The sequence below is a fragment of the Astyanax mexicanus genome, chromosome 4 (genome assembly GCF_023375975.1).
Source record: "Astyanax mexicanus isolate ESR-SI-001 chromosome 4, AstMex3_surface, whole genome shotgun sequence".
Classification (NCBI taxonomy): Eukaryota; Metazoa; Chordata; class Actinopteri; order Characiformes; family Acestrorhamphidae; genus Astyanax; species Astyanax mexicanus.
In genome coordinates, this window is record NC_064411.1 from 15,348,323 (window position 1) to 15,367,165 (window position 18,843).

Below are 18,843 nucleotides of genomic sequence, written 5' to 3' on the forward strand. Positions count from 1 at the left end.
TGCTTTATTTCATGATGATTTTGGTTTACATTCATTACACCAATCATAGCGCCGTACTGGTCGAAGCATGTCTGTATACAAAATACAAACAAATTACAAACCAGTAATGTCACTTGATATAGAATTTATTTAGTGCTTACTATTCACGACAAGTGCTTTTTTAGGGTGTCTTTTTTGTCCTCTACATCAGGTTTATGTAGTAAACTATTGTCTGGTGGAAAAACACAAACATACCTTAGTACTGTGTCTGAAGCATGGATATGAAGTGGTTAAAATGTGGAGCCTGTTTGTGTACGGTTTGAGATGGTGCTATATGTTTCATGTGTGTACTCACTTTAGGCAAATGAATACATAAAAAAAAAAATGTGGCTTGAGTGTCTGAAAATCTCAGAGTCTCAAGAAGCATTTCCCTCTCTTGCCCAAGGATGCGACCACTGTGTAATTTGGCTTTTCAAATTGTGAACCTGTTCAACAGAAATGTTTCACATTTCTATTCTACAATGTAATCGTAGTGATAGCCGTGGAGCTAGCCAGCCTGTTTTAGCAGACACTAGTTCGTTTTTTTTTTTGTTTTGTTTTGTTTTTTGCAATTAGCCATTTTTACTAGTAAAATATGAGTTTTTACTTGTATCACTGGTGTCACTCTAGGCTACAATGGCTTACTGTAAGCACCTGTACTGTGTTTTCAGATGCCTGTTGTATACAAAAAGATTATTGTTGTACTTGTTTTGTCACCAGGATGGTCCTGTAGGAAGTTCATCCTGGGTGCTATGCAAGCTGGAACCACTTCTGCCTCTAGTGGTCTGTGAGCTGCAGACATGATAACTGACATGAAAATCAGTACATGTACTATATTGATTTGGCTTTAGTCCTGTCTCTCTGTGTCCTCTCTCCCATGGCCCACTGCCACTCTCTCTTGCCTGGATTTTGCTGGCAAAAAGGGGTCAGTTACACCGGTAATTCCAAATGAAATCTAACAATCAGATCAGGCTATAAAAACCATGCTTGTTTGGCATCAATCTAATATCTGGTTACACCGATCCAGTTTCTTGTTAAACTCTGAACTAAACATTAGTTTGTTGAATTAACCTTAATCATTGTCCAAAATCACTATTGGGTTTGTATTCTTAAATATCTGGAGCATCTTACTATGTCCCTCTTTTTGAATCTACAAAGAACTTTGCTAAGGTGTGTGCTCTCCAGATGCTGCACAAATAGTTGGACCAGAGTGGAAGATTGAGATTTTTTTTTGGACAAGCAGCACAGAGTGGCACTAGGAGTATCAGCACTGCCTGCTTCAGCACCTTGGACCCCTACTCAGGGCGGTGCTCTTTTTTATTAGTGATTTTACTGTGGGCTTCTCATGGTAAAGATGTGGACTCATGTTTCCCAGGTGCCTGTGTTCTGGATTTTGTTGTGCAGTTTCCCTTAGCGCCTGACAACATTTGCACTGAGGTCCTAAATCAACACTAGTGTTTGCACTAGTTAGTAACACTTTAACAGTAATGAATGAGGAGACCAACAAGGAGGTAGCATTGTTCAGCTTAACTTTACTGCAGCTCTCCCTCTGGAGCCTGTTCACTCTAGTGCAAGTAACAACAACACAGGGGAGGGAGGATATTAACTTCAAAATAAGAGTCTCAGTTAAACTGCAGCACAATACACAACATTCCTCCCTGCTAGGACACAATGGATAACATTATTTTGCGAATATCCAAAATACAGGCAGTTTTTCAACATGCATAACTATATACATACAAACAACCTGTTTTTCTTGCTTCAGTTCCTGTCTGTTTTTTTTGTTTTTTTTTTAGCTTTAAAGGTTCAAGCGTTTTGGGGGGTTTCCTATCCCTAACTGCTAACACAGTCTGCTCGGAGAGTAAAGCAGGGATGAGGACCTCTGACTCATCAGGAGTAGACCGCTCCGGAAGAGCAGGAGGTGTTATGAACACCTCAGGTGACTCTTTACTGACTGGCATAGTGTCCTCCTCAGCTGATCGAGGTGTCCTCTCCATAGGACTCCTGGTGCCACTTCAATGGTGTAAGAGAGATAGATAGATAGCCTTTATTATTATCCCACTGGGGGAAATTTCATCATTTCAGCAGCACAAACAATAAAAGGAAAAGAGTGCAAAAAGTACATAAGATTAAATTTAAGAAAAACATACATACAATGGATCAGTAAAGTGTGGAGTGCATTTATAACTTAGAGTGTCTAGTGTGCTGCCTGGGGAGGTGGTGGTTATAAAGCCTCACAGCTATATATATGTGTATATATATATATATATATATATATATATATATATATATGTGTGTGCTTTGATGACCAAATACCTCTCCACAAAGTCACTTGTGTGACACTACAGTGTCTGAAAATCTTGGAGTTTCTGAATTAGTTTCTATGATATGTATATGAATGTTGTTGTTTTATTCTATAAACTACGGACAACATTTCTCTTCGTTAGCTGTCATTAATTGGGCAACATGTGATCCACTCCACAAATTCACATTTAGTAATGAGCAGCGCTGATGCTTCCTCCAGTGGAAAATAGACAATCTCTAGGAAACCAAAATGGTGCATGTAAAAAGTAATAATGCCTATAGTGTGCATAACCTGTGTTAATGTGTGGTGTTTAAAATTATTTTTGCTGCCTTTTAATATTTTAATATTTATATTTCATGGTAAAGTTTATAGTTAAGAGAATGGAGACAGGTAACATTATATTTTCCTATATATATATATATATATATATATATATATATATATATATATATATAAACCTTATAAATATGCTATACCGTATATCTGTCTTTGTTTAAAAGCATAATTTAAAGTATTTCAGCATGAAAGCAGGTATTTGTAATGTGTAACAGCGTCCTGTATCATAACTACATCTCTGCTGTTTGTAACAAACACAGACCGTGTGTAAATCGGGTAAAAAATGGTGGAGTTGCGATTATTATAGGTGTATTAAACACCTTTCTCACTGTAAATTATTGCACTCGGGGAGCAGGGTTTCCTCCTCCAATATGGCGGCCACGCAGGCACGCCAGCTCCAATAGACGGTGTTAGGTGATGCGGCGTCTGTGTATATGATGTCTATGGCTGTAGCTGGAGCTAAGAAGTGGAGCAGAATCGTTCCAGCTATATAACCTTTAAATAAATAATGACAGTGAGCTCAGGGTGTTTAATGCAGTCTTGGAAAACAGAATCATTATGAAAAACTTATAAAAAAAAAATTAAATGTGGGTCAGAGCATGCGCAGTGCGGGGAGGAGCACTTTTGGACAGGTAGCAGAACACCAGTCTAAAAACTGAGGGTTTTACAGCTGTGTGGGAGAAACTTAAGGCTCATGAATATTCAAACATTACATTCAGCCCTGTGATATGATTGGCTGACAGTAGGGAATAACGTACAATAGCTCCGCCTTAGAAGCAGACAGGTGAGACGCAGGTGAAGGAGAAAGTCCAGTCTCCTTCTTTAGAAGAGGACAGAAGTCCGGATTCACTCGGTAAGTTCAGAACTGAAGAGAATGTAGAACAGAACCGTGTAGCTTAAAGTCAGAACCGGTTCTAAAGGTTCCTCAGATCCAGAACCGGTTCTTTAAGCTCAGCTCAGTGTCCGATTCCACTGGAAGAACCAGGATCAGTATGGAGATCTGAACCGGGCCTGGATCAGACCTGGACCTGGTCTAGATCAGACCGGCTGGAGAACAATCAGCTGTAACAGATCAATAATGCTGTAAACTGAAGAGAAATGCGCAGATATAGATTGATATTTATTGATCACAGTGTAGTTTATGCTGTTTAAAGCGCATTACTGCTTAATGTGGACTTTGATCTGTTGGGGAGATAAAAACACGGAATTGCTATAAAGGCGTGTTTATATGCAGTAGCGCTGTTCAACCAGCAGGGGGAGCAACGGAGCTCAAGATCACGTGGTGTGTTAGTGTTTTTAATCCTGCTGTTTTATATTATACTTAAATAATCTCTCTATTCTGATTCAGTAACATAATAATAATATTATTAATAATAATAGAACAGTGAGTATATTTATAATGTTGTGTAATGCAGTAATATTACTAATAATAATTAAATTATAATCATTATAATAACAGTAAATGTTTCTGTAATCTGTAGAATAATGTGTAATGAGGGTAAATCACACTGTTATGTATCGTTCTCTGTTTAGTTTGTTTTGTTAGTTTATCAGGTTTTGTTTAATGCAGTTCTGATGATAATGTCATTATTGTAAGAATAAAGGTTTTATTGTAACGGCTGATCTGTTCTCAGGGGTCGGTGTCGGCAGTGTTCAGCTGTGTGTGAATGAAGAAGAGTAAATGATGGATCTTCAGAACTCCAGCAGTGGAGGAGGACCTCCTGTCCTAAAGTGAGTAAATTAAGTGATGGGTTTAATATGTAAAGTAGTTTTGTATTGTAATGGTTTCAGCTCTAATCCTGGAGCTGTGATCTGCATATTTTGCAGTTTTAAAATATTGAGAACAGAGTTTCTCCTGGACCAGAGTCAGAACCCTGTGCTGTATTTAAACACAGAGAAACGCTTAACAAACCAGCCAGTTATTCTTATAGTAGAATGTGTTTCTAATCTGTATTTAAAGTACATATCTGCCTTTAATATCTAAATGTTAATATTAATAATATGTTTCCTTCTGGCACAGTAACAGTATCAGGCAGTTGCTGTAGTGATTTTATGCTGTTGCTAGGTGGTTGCTATGGTATGGGGTGGTTGCACATTTATGTTCAAAAATATGGTCCATATATTTTAACATAAACGTGACGATTTGCTCAAAATCTGGATCGTATTAGTCTGTAATGAAAGTGAACTCTGAACCAGATCCATTGTGAGGATCCGTCTCGGATTTTACCACACGCTGTCTGGGTTTACATTAGCATTAGAAATGAGGAAATCCTGATGTGCTGCATTTATATAGATCAGATGGAAGTGATTGGGTTTGATATTAAAGCTGTGGAATGAAGCTTCTCACAGAAAGACTTGTTCTATTCTCTTCTGATCTGTATCTCTGTTAGAGTTCAGTATAAAAATATACCTTTTAGTTTATAATACAGTATAATTGTGTAATTGTGTAGCTCTTACCAACACATGTTATTAACTAGACACAGATCTATAAAATACATATAGTAAATATGATCTAATCAGGTGATGACATTGTGACATCATAACAAAACACAAATATATTCAACAGTATTGTTAAAGAAATTAAAATATGTATATTTATTAGACGAGCGTTTTTCAGTTTGGGGCAGCTGACAGAAAGCTTCGGGACGCTTCTGGGACGGTTATGAAGAAGTTAGTCTGGAACCTGTGAATAAGTTTTAGTAAAGGAACACATTACTCCACACTTTACTCTCATCATGGATCATCATGAAGATCTGTTTACAGGGAGAAGAGAGCAGCATCTCCAGCCCCCAGTGGAGTGTCTATGAAGAGTGACCGGTCCATGGAGAATCCTCTAAACTTCAGCAGTGGAGGAGGAAGCTCTGGGTCTCGGTACATCACTGCACTAAACTACTGTTCTGTTCTGAGAGTGAAGCGCTTCAGTTCCTGATCTTTATTAAAGATGTGCTGTGTGTTGGAGTTTCACTGTGTAAATGCTGGAGTTTCACTGTGTTTAATGTTAACAGAACTGAAACCCAGAGAGGAGCTTCTCCAGAACCCAGCTGTGTTTCTATGAAGAGTGACGCGTCCATCGGGCTTCCTCCTGATCTCAGCAGTGAAGATATGACCTCTGACCCACAGTGAGTGAACCATCACTTACATAATTTACTGATTTTTACTATAATTTACATTTTTAAAGCATAACACTCTCTCTCACACACACACACACACACAGTTTTTCTGTATGTAATGATCGTTGTACACAGCTGGGTGTGATGGGGAGGCGGGGTTTAGATTAGACTGACTGACCTGAACAATGAGAGTAAATTACAATATCAGCTACAGGTTGGAGAATTACACTTATATCTATATTAGGGGTGTGTGGTACTGATAGAATCATTATCTAAATCATTTTTGTAATTTTGTCAGATAAAAAAACTGTATTTTGCATTATTCAAAAACATGTTTAGAAAAGTATTATATTGTAATAAACTGCACTTCTTAAATGATCGTAAGATTTGCTTATTAAATATATTAATCAAAACAATATATTCAATATTTAAACATTAAACTTACACCTCCAAATATTGAACAGTGCACCATGTGACCTACCAGATATTCTTGAATAAAAGCATCAGTGTTAGATTGGCAAAACTAAATTATATTTATATAAGTTATATCAATCAAATTAAAACATTAATTGTATTAATCACAACAATATTCTGTGAAGGGACAACAATCATTGTGCAGTGTGTTGTGTCTGGCAGACTAGATTATTTGTTGTTTTATTGCTAATGTCAGTATAAATGAGAATATTTTAATGTGCTGAGTAACTGATTTTAACTGAGAGCTTTAATGGAGGAAATAAACTCTAGAGTAGCTCCATATTCCACCTTTAACAGAATGAAAAGAGAAAACATGTCTTCAGCTGTGTGTGTGTGTGTGTGTGTGTGTGTGTGTATGTGTGTGTGTATGTGTGTGTGTGTATGTGTGTGTGTGTGTGTGTGTGTATGTGTGTATGTGTGTGTGTATGTGTGTGTGTGTGTGTGTGTGTGTGCACGCTCTGATAGTTTCCAGGAAAATAAAGCGCGAATGAAAAACCCACAATGGTCACAGAAATACCTTGAATGTGACAAAAGTAATACTAAATAAAAATTCTATGAAAATAAATAAATGAAAATCTGACATTGATTTTAAACTGTGCTTCAACACAATTGTTTTAAAAAGTAAACTCATTAAATAGGCCTGGACAAAAATGATGGTACCTCTGAAAATAATGTGAGTAAAGGCACATATTAAATCAAGGTGTGTCCACTAATTAGCATCACATGCTAAATAAAACGCTACAGGTAGGCACTGTGCTGTTTGGTGAAGTGGTGTGTACCACACTCAACATGGACCAGAGGAAGTGAAGGAAAGAGTCGTCTCGGGAGTTTAGAAAGAAAATTATAGACAATGTAAAGGTTAAATGTAAAGGTTAAGATCATCTCTAAGCAGCTTGATGTTTTTCTTTAATAACATTGAATAAAACTTAATCATCTGTTGTGCATATATTTGTCATCTCAGTTGCTGGGGTGAGTACATACATCCAGGAATGGGAGAATGTGTTCTAGTACAATACATAGAACAGTAATGTGTTCATAAATGAATACACTTTAGAACATATTTTGTTTAGTAATTCTGGAGAACATTTTAGCTGTTTTCTTTCTAATTACTTTCACATTGTTGCTGATTGGCACTGTTCATTATTTATTTATATTTAAATACTGTGTTAATTGTAGAACAAATTAAGCATTGACACAGTGGTTAAAAGCATTACATTACATTACATTACTTTTGGCAGAATCTTTTGTCCAAAGCGACTTACAATAGTGAAGTACAAAAGTAATAGAAGTTGATACTAAAACATCTTTAGATAGGGGGAAATAATAGGATAGAGGAGTGAAGGAGGGGAAGAAGGAAATGGGGTTAGAGGTAGTTAGTTAGTTAGAGGTGTTAGGAGAGTAAGTGCTCTTTGAAGAGCTCTGTCTTCAGGAGTTTATTAAAGATAGTGAGAGATTCTCCTGATCTGGTAGTAGAAGGTAGTTAGTTAGAGGTGTTAGGAGAGTAAGTGCTCTTTGAAGAGCTCTGTCTTCAGGAGTTTATTAAAGATAGTGAGAGATTCTCCTTATCTGGTAGTAGAAGGTAGTTAGTTAGAGGTGTTACGAGAGTAAGTGCTCTTTGAAGAGCTCTGTCTTCAGGAGTTCATTAAAGATAGCGAGAGATTCTCCTGATCTGGTAGTAGAAGGTAGTTTGTTCCACCATTGGGGAACTCTGTATGAGAACAGTCTGGATTGCTTTGTGTGAATGTTTGTTTGGTAAAGTGAGGCGACGTTCATTGGAGGAGCGCAGCAGGCGGGAGGTAGCGTAAGCCTTCAGGAGTGAGTGCAGGTAGGAAGGATGCTGTTCTCTCATCACCTTGTAGGCGATTGTAAGGGTTTTGAATTTGATGCGAGTAGCAACTGGTAGCCAATGGAGCTCAATGAGCAGTGGAGTGACGTGCCCGTTTTGGCTGGTTTTAATCTTTAAGAATAATTTTGTCAGTCTACTCTGGACTGACGAACCCAGAAACTCAATTTCCCAGCATTTTCGCTTTCAGGACTACAATGACTCATCAGAACATGTAAAGCTACGGCGTTCCAGTTCACCCAGCTATTGATTGCTCACCTGAACTTTTGAGTATAAATACCCCTCAGTTTCAGCTATTAGTTGCTGAGAATTGAATTTAGGTTCCCTAACTCTTCTACGACAGTATTCCTGATGCATTGTAAAATTATTGATTTAATTACAGATCAGTCTTTTATTTGTATCTGTTATTTGCTTATATTCTTTTTTTAAGTAATAATCTCACCATATTTTATTAGATCAGCTGATTTATTCATGTGGATTACAGTGTGGATTTTCTGTTCATCCACAGTAAGAAGAAAAACAACTATTCCAGAGAAAAACTGGACCACATATTCAAGGTTAGTCCTGAACCATATATATGATGGGAATCTCTCTTTTACATATAAATTTAATTTCACTTTGAAGTTTTGATTCTAATAATACAGTTGCAAGAAAAAGTATGTGAATCCTTTGGGATTACTTGGATTTATGCATAAATTGGTCATGAAATCACAACAAAAGACAAACATAGTCTTCTTAAACTAATACCACACAATAAATTATATGTTTGCATGGTTTTATTGAACACAACATGTTAATATTCACAGTACAGGGTGGAATGTATGTGCATTTTTGCATTTAATAACTGGTTGATCCTCCTTTGGCAGCAAAAAAACTCAACCAAATGTTTCCTGTAGCTGCAGATCAGACCTGCAGAACGATCGGGAGGAATTTTGGATCATAACTCTTCACTAAACTGTTTCAGTTCAGCAATAATCTTGGGATATCTGGTGTGAATCGCTCTTTTGAGGTCATGATGTCTCAGCATCTCAGTTGGGTTCAGGAGGTCGGGACTCTTCAGAAGATGCATTTTCTTCTGTTGAAGTCGTTCGGTTGTTGATTTACTTCTTTGTTTTGGGTCGTTGTTTTGTTGCACCATCCCTCCTCTGTTGAGCTTCAGTTGGAGGACAGATGGTCTTAAGTTTTCCTGCAAAATGTCTTGGTAAACTTGGGAATTCTGTTTTCCATTTATGACGGCAATCCGTCCAGGCCCTGAGGCAGCAAAGCAGCCCCAAACCATGATGCCCTCTCCACCATGTTTCACAGTTGGGATGAGGTTTTGATGATGGTGTGCTGTGCCTTTTTTCTCCATATGTAGCATTGTGTGTTCCTTCCAAACAACAAATTAATTTTGGTTTCATCTGTCCACAGTATATTTAGTCAGTAGTGCTGTGGAACATCCAGGTGCTTTAAACATCAAAACATCAATTTGTTTTGGACAGCACTGGTTTCCTCTGTTTCCTCCCATGAACTCCATTCTTATTTAATGTTTTCCTTATTGTAGATTTGTCAACAAAAATGTTAGCCATGTGCAAGAGATTTCTGTATTCAGTCTTCAGCTGACACTCTAGGATTTTTCCTCACCTCTTTGATCATTCTGCGCTGTGCTCTTGCAGTCATCTTTACAGGACAACCACATCGGTCGCAGCAGTAGTGCTGAACTTTCTTCATTTGTAGACTCTTTGTCTTACCATGGACACATGAACATCAGGCTTTAGAGATACTTTTGTAACCCATTCCAGCTTCATGCAAGTCAACAATTCTTGAATGTAGGTCTTCTAAGAGATCTTTTGTGCGAGGCATGATTCAGATCAGGCAATGCTACTTAAGAACAGCAAACTAAAACTGGTGTGTGTTTTTATAGGGCAGGGCAGCTTTAACCAACACATCCAATCTCATCACATTAATTGGACTCCAGGTTGGCTGACTCCTGGCTCCAATTAGCTCTTAAAAAAGTCATTAGTCTAGGGGTTCACATACTTTTCCCAACTAAACTGTGAATGTTAACATGTTGTGTTCAATAAAACCATGCAAACATATATATTTTGTATGCATTAGACTGTGTTTGTCTATTGTTGTGACAGATGAAGATCTGAACACATTTAATGACCAATTCATGCAGAAATCCAAATAATTCCAAGGGGTTCACATACCTGTTCTTGCAACTGTAAATTATTCATCCTCAATTTTATAGAGTTTTCTAGAGTATTATAACAGTAAAAATGTTAATATTAATGCAATAAGATGGTGGTCAGTAACATGATGTTTAAATCCTTTTATACACCAAAGCATCCATAACTCCTTTCCTCCTCAGATCAGTGTCATCATCTCTCTCTCTGTACTGTAACAGCTTTAACGATTCTCTGATGTTTGTTCTTAATCAGGAGCTGCAGGAGAAGTTTATCTCTCTAGTGAAGAACGAGCTGAACACATTCAAGAAGCTCCTGAGTTCAGATTACCCAGCATGCTCTGAGGGAGAGGTGGAGGATGATCAGAAGGAGGGGGTGCTGAAGGTCACACTGCACATCCTGAGGAACATGAATCAAACAAACCTTGCCAACACACTAGAGAACAGTAAGAGTTCTGAGTCATGAGAATGGGGAACAACTAGTGCTAATTTATTTCCTGAGAGGTGTTCTGCTTTTCAAATTAGAATAATAAGCAATAGTTAACTGGATTTTGTAATTATAAGATATTGTCTCACAGCATCAAATGTATTCTTAAACCTAACAATTATCTACTGTATCAAAGTCGTTCTACACAGGGGTCTTCCATAAAGAGACACAGCTAATTATATTTTCCTTATTCTCTTCCTCTGTTATCAGAATTGGCCCCAGCATGTCAACAAAAGCTCAAATCCAAGCTGAGTGATAAATATCAGATACTTAATGAAGGAATTTCAGGCCATGTAAAGTCAGCACTTCTGAATGAGATCTACACTGAGCTCTACATCACAGAGGGGGGTGGAGGAGATGTCAATCAGGAACATGAGGTGAAACAGATTGAAGCTGCATCCAGGAAAAGGACAACAGAGGAAAGACCAATCAAATGCAACAACATCTTTAAACCATTACAAGAACAGAAACGACCCATCAGAACTGTACTGACTAAAGGAGTTGCTGGAATTGGAAAAACAGTCTCTGTGCAGAAGTTCATTCTGGACTGGTCTGAAGGAAAAGTAAATCAGTACATTCTCTTCATATTTCCACTTCCTTTTAGAGAGCTGACTCTGATGAAGGAGAAGAAGCTCAGTCTGGTGAATCTTCTTCAGAGCTTTTTCCCAGAAACACAAGATTTAAAACCAAGACATTATAAGGGCTACAAAATCATGTTCATTTTTGATGGTCTGGATGAGTGTCGACTGCCTCTGAATTTCCAGAACAATAAGAACTTGGTGAATATAGAAGAGCAAACCTCATTGGATGTCCTGCTGACAAACCTCATCAAGGGGAATCTGCTTCCCTCTGCTCTCCTCTGGATCACCTCTCGACCAGCAGCGGCCAATCAGATCCCTCCAGAGTGTGTTGATCAGGTAACAGAAGTGCGGGGTTTCAGTGACCCTCAGAAACAGGAGTACTTCAGTAAGAGGATCAGTGATAAGGACCTGGCCAACAAAGTCTTCACACACATCAGGTCTTCAAGAAGCCTCTACATCATGTGCCACATACCGGTCTTCTGCTGGATTACAGCCACTGTTCTAGAGAGAATGCTGAGTGAAGCTGAGAGTGGAGAAATTCCCAAAACCCTGACACAGATGTTCACACACTTCCTGATCTTTCAGATCAAACACAAGAGTCAGAAGTACAGTGGGAAAAGTGACATTGATCCTCAGCAGACTAGAACAAGTATCCTGGCTCTGGGGAAACTGGCGTTCCAGCAGCTGGAGAAAGGAAACCTGATCTTCTATGAGGAAGATCTAAGAGAGAGTGGCATCGATTTTAGAGAAGTGTCAGTGTACTCAGGAGTGTGTACCCAGATCTTCAGGGAGGAACATGAGCTGCACCTGGGGAAGGTCTTCAGTTTTGTACATCTGAGCGTTCAGGAGTTTCTTGCTGCTTTATATGCATTCATCTGCTTCATTGACAGAAGTGTTCTGAATCAGCAAACCACTAAAAACCAAAACACTGAACTATCTGATCTCTTCAGCAAGTCAAAGATGACTGACTTCCTCAGCAGTGCCATAGACAGAGCCTTACAGAGTGAGAGTGGACACCTGGACCTTTTCCTTCGTTTCCTCCTGGGTCTCTCACTGAAGTCTAATCAGAATCTGTTACGAGTCGTACTGACACAGACAGAGAGGATCTCTCACAGCAATGAGGAAATCGTCAAATACATCAAGAAGAAGATTGAGAAGAACTCATCTCCAGAGAAATCCATCAATCTGTTCCACTGTCTGAATGAACTGAATGATCATTCTCTGGTGCAGCAAGTGCAGAAATACCTGAGTGGAGGTGGAGAGCGTCATCTTCAACAGGCCAGGCTCTCTCCTGCTCAGTGGTCAGCTCTGGTGTTTGTTTTGGTGAACTCAGAAAAAGACCTGGAGGAGTTTAACCTCAGTAAATATGATCCATCAGAGGAGTGTCTTCTGAGGCTCCTGCCAGTAGTTAAAATATCCAGAAGAGCTGCGTGAGTATTATTATTCAGGCCTTCACACAGTTTTTAATTAACTGCTGATGTGTAGAATCAGTTTCCAATCAATGGTGGATTCACATTATTTACATATAAGAATAAATTATTTATTGGGTGTAATAATAATTAAACCATCATTTTAATGTAAACAGTACGTGAAGTTTCTGTCTTAGACTGATTACCTACAATCAAAAAAGGTTTTGGGCAAGTTATATGTTTTTATTAAAATAAATGCACATCTCTTGCAGATAGATAAATCTGCATGTTAACTATTTCAGTATAAAGAAACACCAACTCTTTAGATAGACAATACATTTCTCACTTTAACTCTGTTTTCTATTCTTTGTCAATCCATTCAAATACTCTTCTTTGGGTTTATTGTAAAATCATTTGTTTATTCTTGTTTTGTAGACTAGCTTCATGTAATCTTGGAGTAAAGACGTGTAAAAATCTGGAATCAGTTTTAAACCTGGAAAACTCCTCGCTGAAAGAGCTGGACCTCAGTAACAACGACCTGCAGGATTCAGGAGTGGAGCTGCTCTCTGCTGGACTGAAGAGTTCACACTGTAAACTGCAGATTCTCAGGTCAGTGTTTCAGGTTATCACAGACCAAAATAACAAACAAGACAACAAATAAAAACACAATTAACTAAATAAAATAAATAACAGAAGGGTGTGCAAGGTTAGTCTGAGCAGGATGTTCTTTCCAGGTTGGCAAAGGGGAGGAGCCCAAAACATCTCTCCCTGTGCAGACTTTTCCATGCCCTTTAATTTGTCATGGTACTGCATCTACAGACTAAATACCAAAAAGAGTAACTGTACTATTTTATGCACATTTCCTTTTTCTTTTAACTCGTATGTATGTATGCATGTATGATCGATGCCCAAACATGTCTCTTCACTGAACGTTTTAGGGAAAATATGTCCGCATAAACAATACAACATAGTTCATACATGAGCACAAAAGCACCACATATATGTTGTTACTTGCAGAAAAAATAACTGAATAAAAGGAAGAAGCTAGGTCCAGCATTCTCTGTGGTAAAGCACAACACACACTCTGGTTCTCTACGCTCTCAGAATAGCTACACACGTAAAAGGGCTGTGCATATAGTGTAAGGAGCTCTTAAAGTGACAGTGTACATATTAATTAATACTGGTTGTAAATATTTCCACCAGGCCATTTAAATGGTCTTTTCCCTATTGTAAGCATGTGTGCAATAGCAAACACTTCCTTAGTCCAATCCAATTCACCATGCATTCTTTATTCCAGTGCCTCACGTTAGCTTTATCTCCCCTCAAACCTACAAGTATATAATATTTTTTAAAATTACATCATTAATAATTGCATTTTACATTTCTTACATTCATTCTTCTTATTACATTTAAATATCCACTATAAAAACTTGTCTTATGAAAAACAAATGTAATTGCAGTTAATTACAAATCTTCTTATAATCATGATTAATCTGATTATATTTCATATTACATTACATTTAAAAAATCACTAAAATGTGTTATTTAAACATTGAAGTCATTGTAAAATCATTTGTGCTTGTGTTTATTCTTACATTTTCAGATTAGCTTTGTGTAATATAGGAAGAAAGACGTGTGAAAATCTGGAATCAGTTTTAAACCTAGAAAACTCCTCCCTGAAAGAGCTGGACCTCAGTAACAACGACCTGCAGGATTCAGGAGTGGAGCTGCTCTCTGCTGGACTGAAGAGTTCACAATGTAAACTGCAGATTCTCAGGTCAGTGTTTCTGTGATTTTTCATTTGAAATTATTAGGGCTGTCAGCGTTAAATCATTAACATACGCTATTAAGTTGGAATCAGTAACGCGTTACTATTTTTTTAACCCAAGTTTTACTTCGGCACCAAGTTTGACCCCAACTTCTGCCGTATTCTGCCCCGCCTCCTCCCAACATGCAGATTTATTTTCTGGTTAAACGACTGAAACGCTTTAATGCGGTGTCCAGCTGTAACAATCCGGTTTAGACTTCCAGCTCAGACCAGGATAGAGAGCTTTGTTGCTCTCTCTCCATCTCTCTGTTTGTTTTTGTCTCTCCGTTTGTGCCAAAAGTTTTACACAAAAATTAAAATCCGCAATCAAAATGTTAGGTATCAAAAGCAAAAATTGTATGTTGCAAATTCAAAAGAGATAAAATATATAGCAAATATATATTTTTAAATATACTTGGTTACTTTATATTAGTTTGGATTTTGCAAGTCTTTGCTTTTATTTTTGTGTTTTTGTGAATTTTTTGTGGAGTTTTTTCATTTTTCTGTTAAAGACTTTTGCTTCTGGAATCTCTCCTTTGCTTCTGCTTTAGTTTTTTTCTTCTGAGTTTTGGCATACTTTTCACAGGTGGGCGGGGCTTAGAAGAAGGCGTTCCTCTTGAATCTCCATTGGTCAGCTGGTTCTGGACTGACCACGCCCACCCCGCCAATTTCAAGCGTCCTTCCAAACACTGAGAGCAAAAAGCTTCCAGTGCACAGCAGCAGCAGCAGATTGTGTTTACAATTAAATTTCATACAAACGTTCTGTTTAATGTTATATTATGTTATATTATTCTCTGTTTCACTCCATTAAAAAGCTCACATTAGTTTGCTAAATTTTCATGCACAAAGTAGGTAACTAGTTAACTCACTAGCTCACTGAGTAGGTAACTCACTAGTTCACTGATTAGGTAACTAGCTAGCTCACTAGCTCACTGGCTAGGTAACTCATTAGTTCACTGAATAGGTAACTATCTAATTCAGTAGCTCACTGACTATGTAACTATCATACTTTGTGCATGAATATGTAGCACATCTCGCTAATGTGAGCTTTTTAATGGAGTGAAACAGAGAATAATATAACATTAAACAGAATGTTTGTATGAAATTTAATTGTAAAAGTATCTGGTGCTGCTGCTGTGCACTGAAAACTGTTTGCTCTCCGTGTTTGGAAGGATGCTTGAAACTGGCGGGGTGGGCGTGGTCAGTCTCAGAGGGTGTTAAGCCGTCAGTCCAGAATTAGCTGACCAATGGAGATTCAAGGGGCCTTCTTCTTAGCCCCGCCCACCCGTAAAAAGTGTGCCAAAACTCAGAAGCAAAAAACAAAAGCATAGGAGAGATTCCAGAAGCAAAAGACTTTAACAGACAAATAAAAAAAAATCCACAGAAAATTCACAAAAACGCAAAAATAAAAGCAAAAACTGGCAAAATCGAAACTGAAATAATTTTCAAATAACTGCAAAGGATAATAAAGTAACCAAGTATATTTAAAATATATATTTGCTATATATTTTTTCTCTTTTGAATTTGTAACATACAATACTTGCTTTTGATTTTCTAACATTTTTTTTTTTTTTTGCCCGCCACCACCCCCCCTCTTCGGAGGACCATTAAGACTAATACAAATTCTTGTGCATTTTCCACCAAGCTGTCAGAGTTGATGATATCATTGAGTTTTTGAAACAAGGGTGGCGATTGATTGTTGTGCTAATAAATGGTAAGTCCGAGATTTGTATTTCATTAATTGATATTTGTTCTACTTCACTCCATATTTCATCAGTTTGATTTGGTTTTATCCATTTAATAATGTACTTTAATTGGTTTGCAGAGAGGTATTGTTGGAAATTTGGAGCTTCTATGCCTCCCTGAGTTCCTTGTTATTGTAATGTGGTTCATTTGATTCTGGGTGGTTTATTTTTCCAGTAGAATTTAGAGATGATTGCGTCTAAGGTTTAAACCAGGTAGGTGGAGGTTGGATGGGAATCATTGAGAAGAGGTAATTTAATTTAGGTAATATTTTCATTTTGATTGTGGATATTGGTAGGATAGTGGTAGGTTCATCCAGCGTTGGATATCATTGCTGATGGTTGTGAGTAGTGGTCTAAAATTAAGTGTGTGCAGCTCAGACAGCTGGGTGGAAACTTTAATGCCCAGGTATGTGATGTGTTCAGTGCACATAGGGATAGGGAGTGACTGAACTGCTGTGTCTAATAAGTTCATGTTAAATGGTAGAACGGTGGATTTAGACCAGTTAATGGAATAATATGAGATTTTAGAGAATGTTTTAATTATTTGTGTAGTCTGAGGAATTGAGGAGAGTGGGTTTTGTAGAAATAGTACAATATCATCTGCATAAAGGCTGATTTTTTGTTTGGTAGTGTGGGTATGGATACCTTTGATATTTGGGCATTGACGTATAGCTGCTGCTAATGGTTCTATGAAAATAGAGAACAGTAGAGGAGAGAGTGGGCATCCTTGCCTAGTTCCTCTGTGCAGTGTGAAATTCTGATATTAGTCCATTAGTATTGACTGTGGCTTTGGGTGAAGTGTAGAGAGTTTTAATCCATTCTTTAAATGATTCTCCAAAACCTAGTTAATGTAGTGTAGTGAAAAGGAATTTCCAATTAACCTTATCGAAAACCTTCTCTGCATCTAAAGTGACTATTGCAGTTTTTGACTTATGGACTGTTGTGTGATGTATCAGATTGAGTAGTCTGCACATGTTGGTAACAGATTGTCTGCCTTTGATGAAGCCGGTCTAATCAGGATGTATGAGGGGTGGGATAACCGTTTCCAGTCTGGTAGCTAATGTCTTACTTATTAGATTTGTGTCTGTGTTAATTAGTGACAGTGGATGGTAGCTGGATGGTAAGGTAGAATCTTTGTAGGTTTAAGATGGAGTGATATTGTAGCTGTATTCATTTCTGTTGGTAGTCTCTTATTGTGTTTAATTTCTGCTGTTACTCTACTGAACATTGGGCCAAATATTGACCAGAACTGCTTGTAGAATTCTGCGGGAAAGCCATCTGTGCGTTGTTATTAGGCATCTTACGGAGGGCTTTATGGAGTTCTTCTGATGTTATTGACTTTTCTAGTATGCTTTTTTGTTCTTCAGTTAGTTTGGGTAGGTGTATATTATTGAGGAAAGTGTGAATATCTATTTGGTCTGGATCGTGTTCTGGTGAGTATAGATTTTTATAGAATTTCCCAAATACTTGATTAATTTCATTTCATGTTTGCCTGATTAGTCCGGTCTCATCTTTGATTGAAGGGATTGTTGTTTTTTTCTTTGTTATGTTTTACTTGGTTAGCTAAGAATTTACCAGATTTGTTATTGTGATTAAATTGTTTATATCTTAGTCATTGTGTTAAAACTTGAGTCCTCTTGTTTATAAGTTCATTTTACTGTGATTCGCATTTTTTAAACACTCTTTAATTTTATCTGATGGGTTTTTATCATTTCATTTGACAATTCCCTGATGTTTTAGATTAGCCTCATTTTCCGTATCTTTCTTCTTCTTACAGGAAGAGTAAAAGATGATTTTGCCTCTTAGCACTGCTTTCCCAGTTTCCCATAGTATTGTTGGTGTGGTTTCTGGAGAATCATTTATTTCTAGGAAAGATGCCCACTCTTTTTTGATGTAGCTGTCAAATTCTGGGTCTGTAAGTAACAAGGTATTTAGTCGCCAGATGAAAGTTTTATATAGTGGATTTATGTTAGGCTGAGAATATATGGGTGAATTGTGGTGATCTGAGCTTATGATGATTTGTTTCTGATAGATGTGTTTCTTGTAGTAAACAAATGTCTGCCTTTAGTGAAGTGAGATGGTTTAGTACCTTGGCTTGCTTAATCTGTGTCCCAATACTACGAATGTTCTGGGTTATAAATGTAAGTGAAGACATGTTGTGATGTACGGATTAATAATGTTTATCAATGATATGATATGAGTGTGCAGATGTTTGAGGATATTTTCTGGTGTTTGGGGGATGGAGTGTAAACAAAAATGCATTTTTCGGATCTGGGATATATAGTAGTAATAAAATAGAGGTTGGTGCAAAGAGATAGTACAGAAAGGAGTGATTAAATGCAAACAAAGTAGAAGAGACATAACATAAGATAAAAAGTGTTGGATTTGGTGTGACATACGTGTTAGGACATTGAGACGTTGCATGCATTAAGTTATTGCTAAGTGGTTCCTTGTGATTTTTATGAGATTTTGTGAACGGATTAATGTGCGTGCATTAGTATATTTGCGGGTGCGTGTGTATTTGCGTATATTGGATGGATGGATGAGGTGGCATGAGGAAT

The 18,843-nt window shown here is 37.5% G+C and overlaps 2 protein-coding genes across 5 annotated transcripts in view; one reads left to right on the plus strand and one right to left on the minus strand.

Moving 5' to 3' along the window:
• The window catches only part of LOC125801100 (NACHT, LRR and PYD domains-containing protein 12-like), a 318,379-nt gene that overhangs the window by 292,216 nt on the left and 7,320 nt on the right, over positions 1–18,843 (plus strand). For both annotated transcript variants that reach the window (XM_049477012.1, XM_049477011.1), the window contains 2 exons: positions 13,166–13,339; positions 14,334–14,507. In XM_049477012.1, coding sequence (XP_049332969.1) covers positions 13,166–13,339; positions 14,334–14,507 — 348 coding nt within the window. The remainder of the gene's footprint in view (positions 1–13,165; positions 13,340–14,333; positions 14,508–18,843) is intronic.
• The window catches only part of LOC125801430 (zinc finger protein 239-like), a 269,977-nt gene that overhangs the window by 53,766 nt on the left and 197,368 nt on the right, over positions 1–18,843 (minus strand). The gene's annotated exons all lie outside the window — the stretch shown is intronic.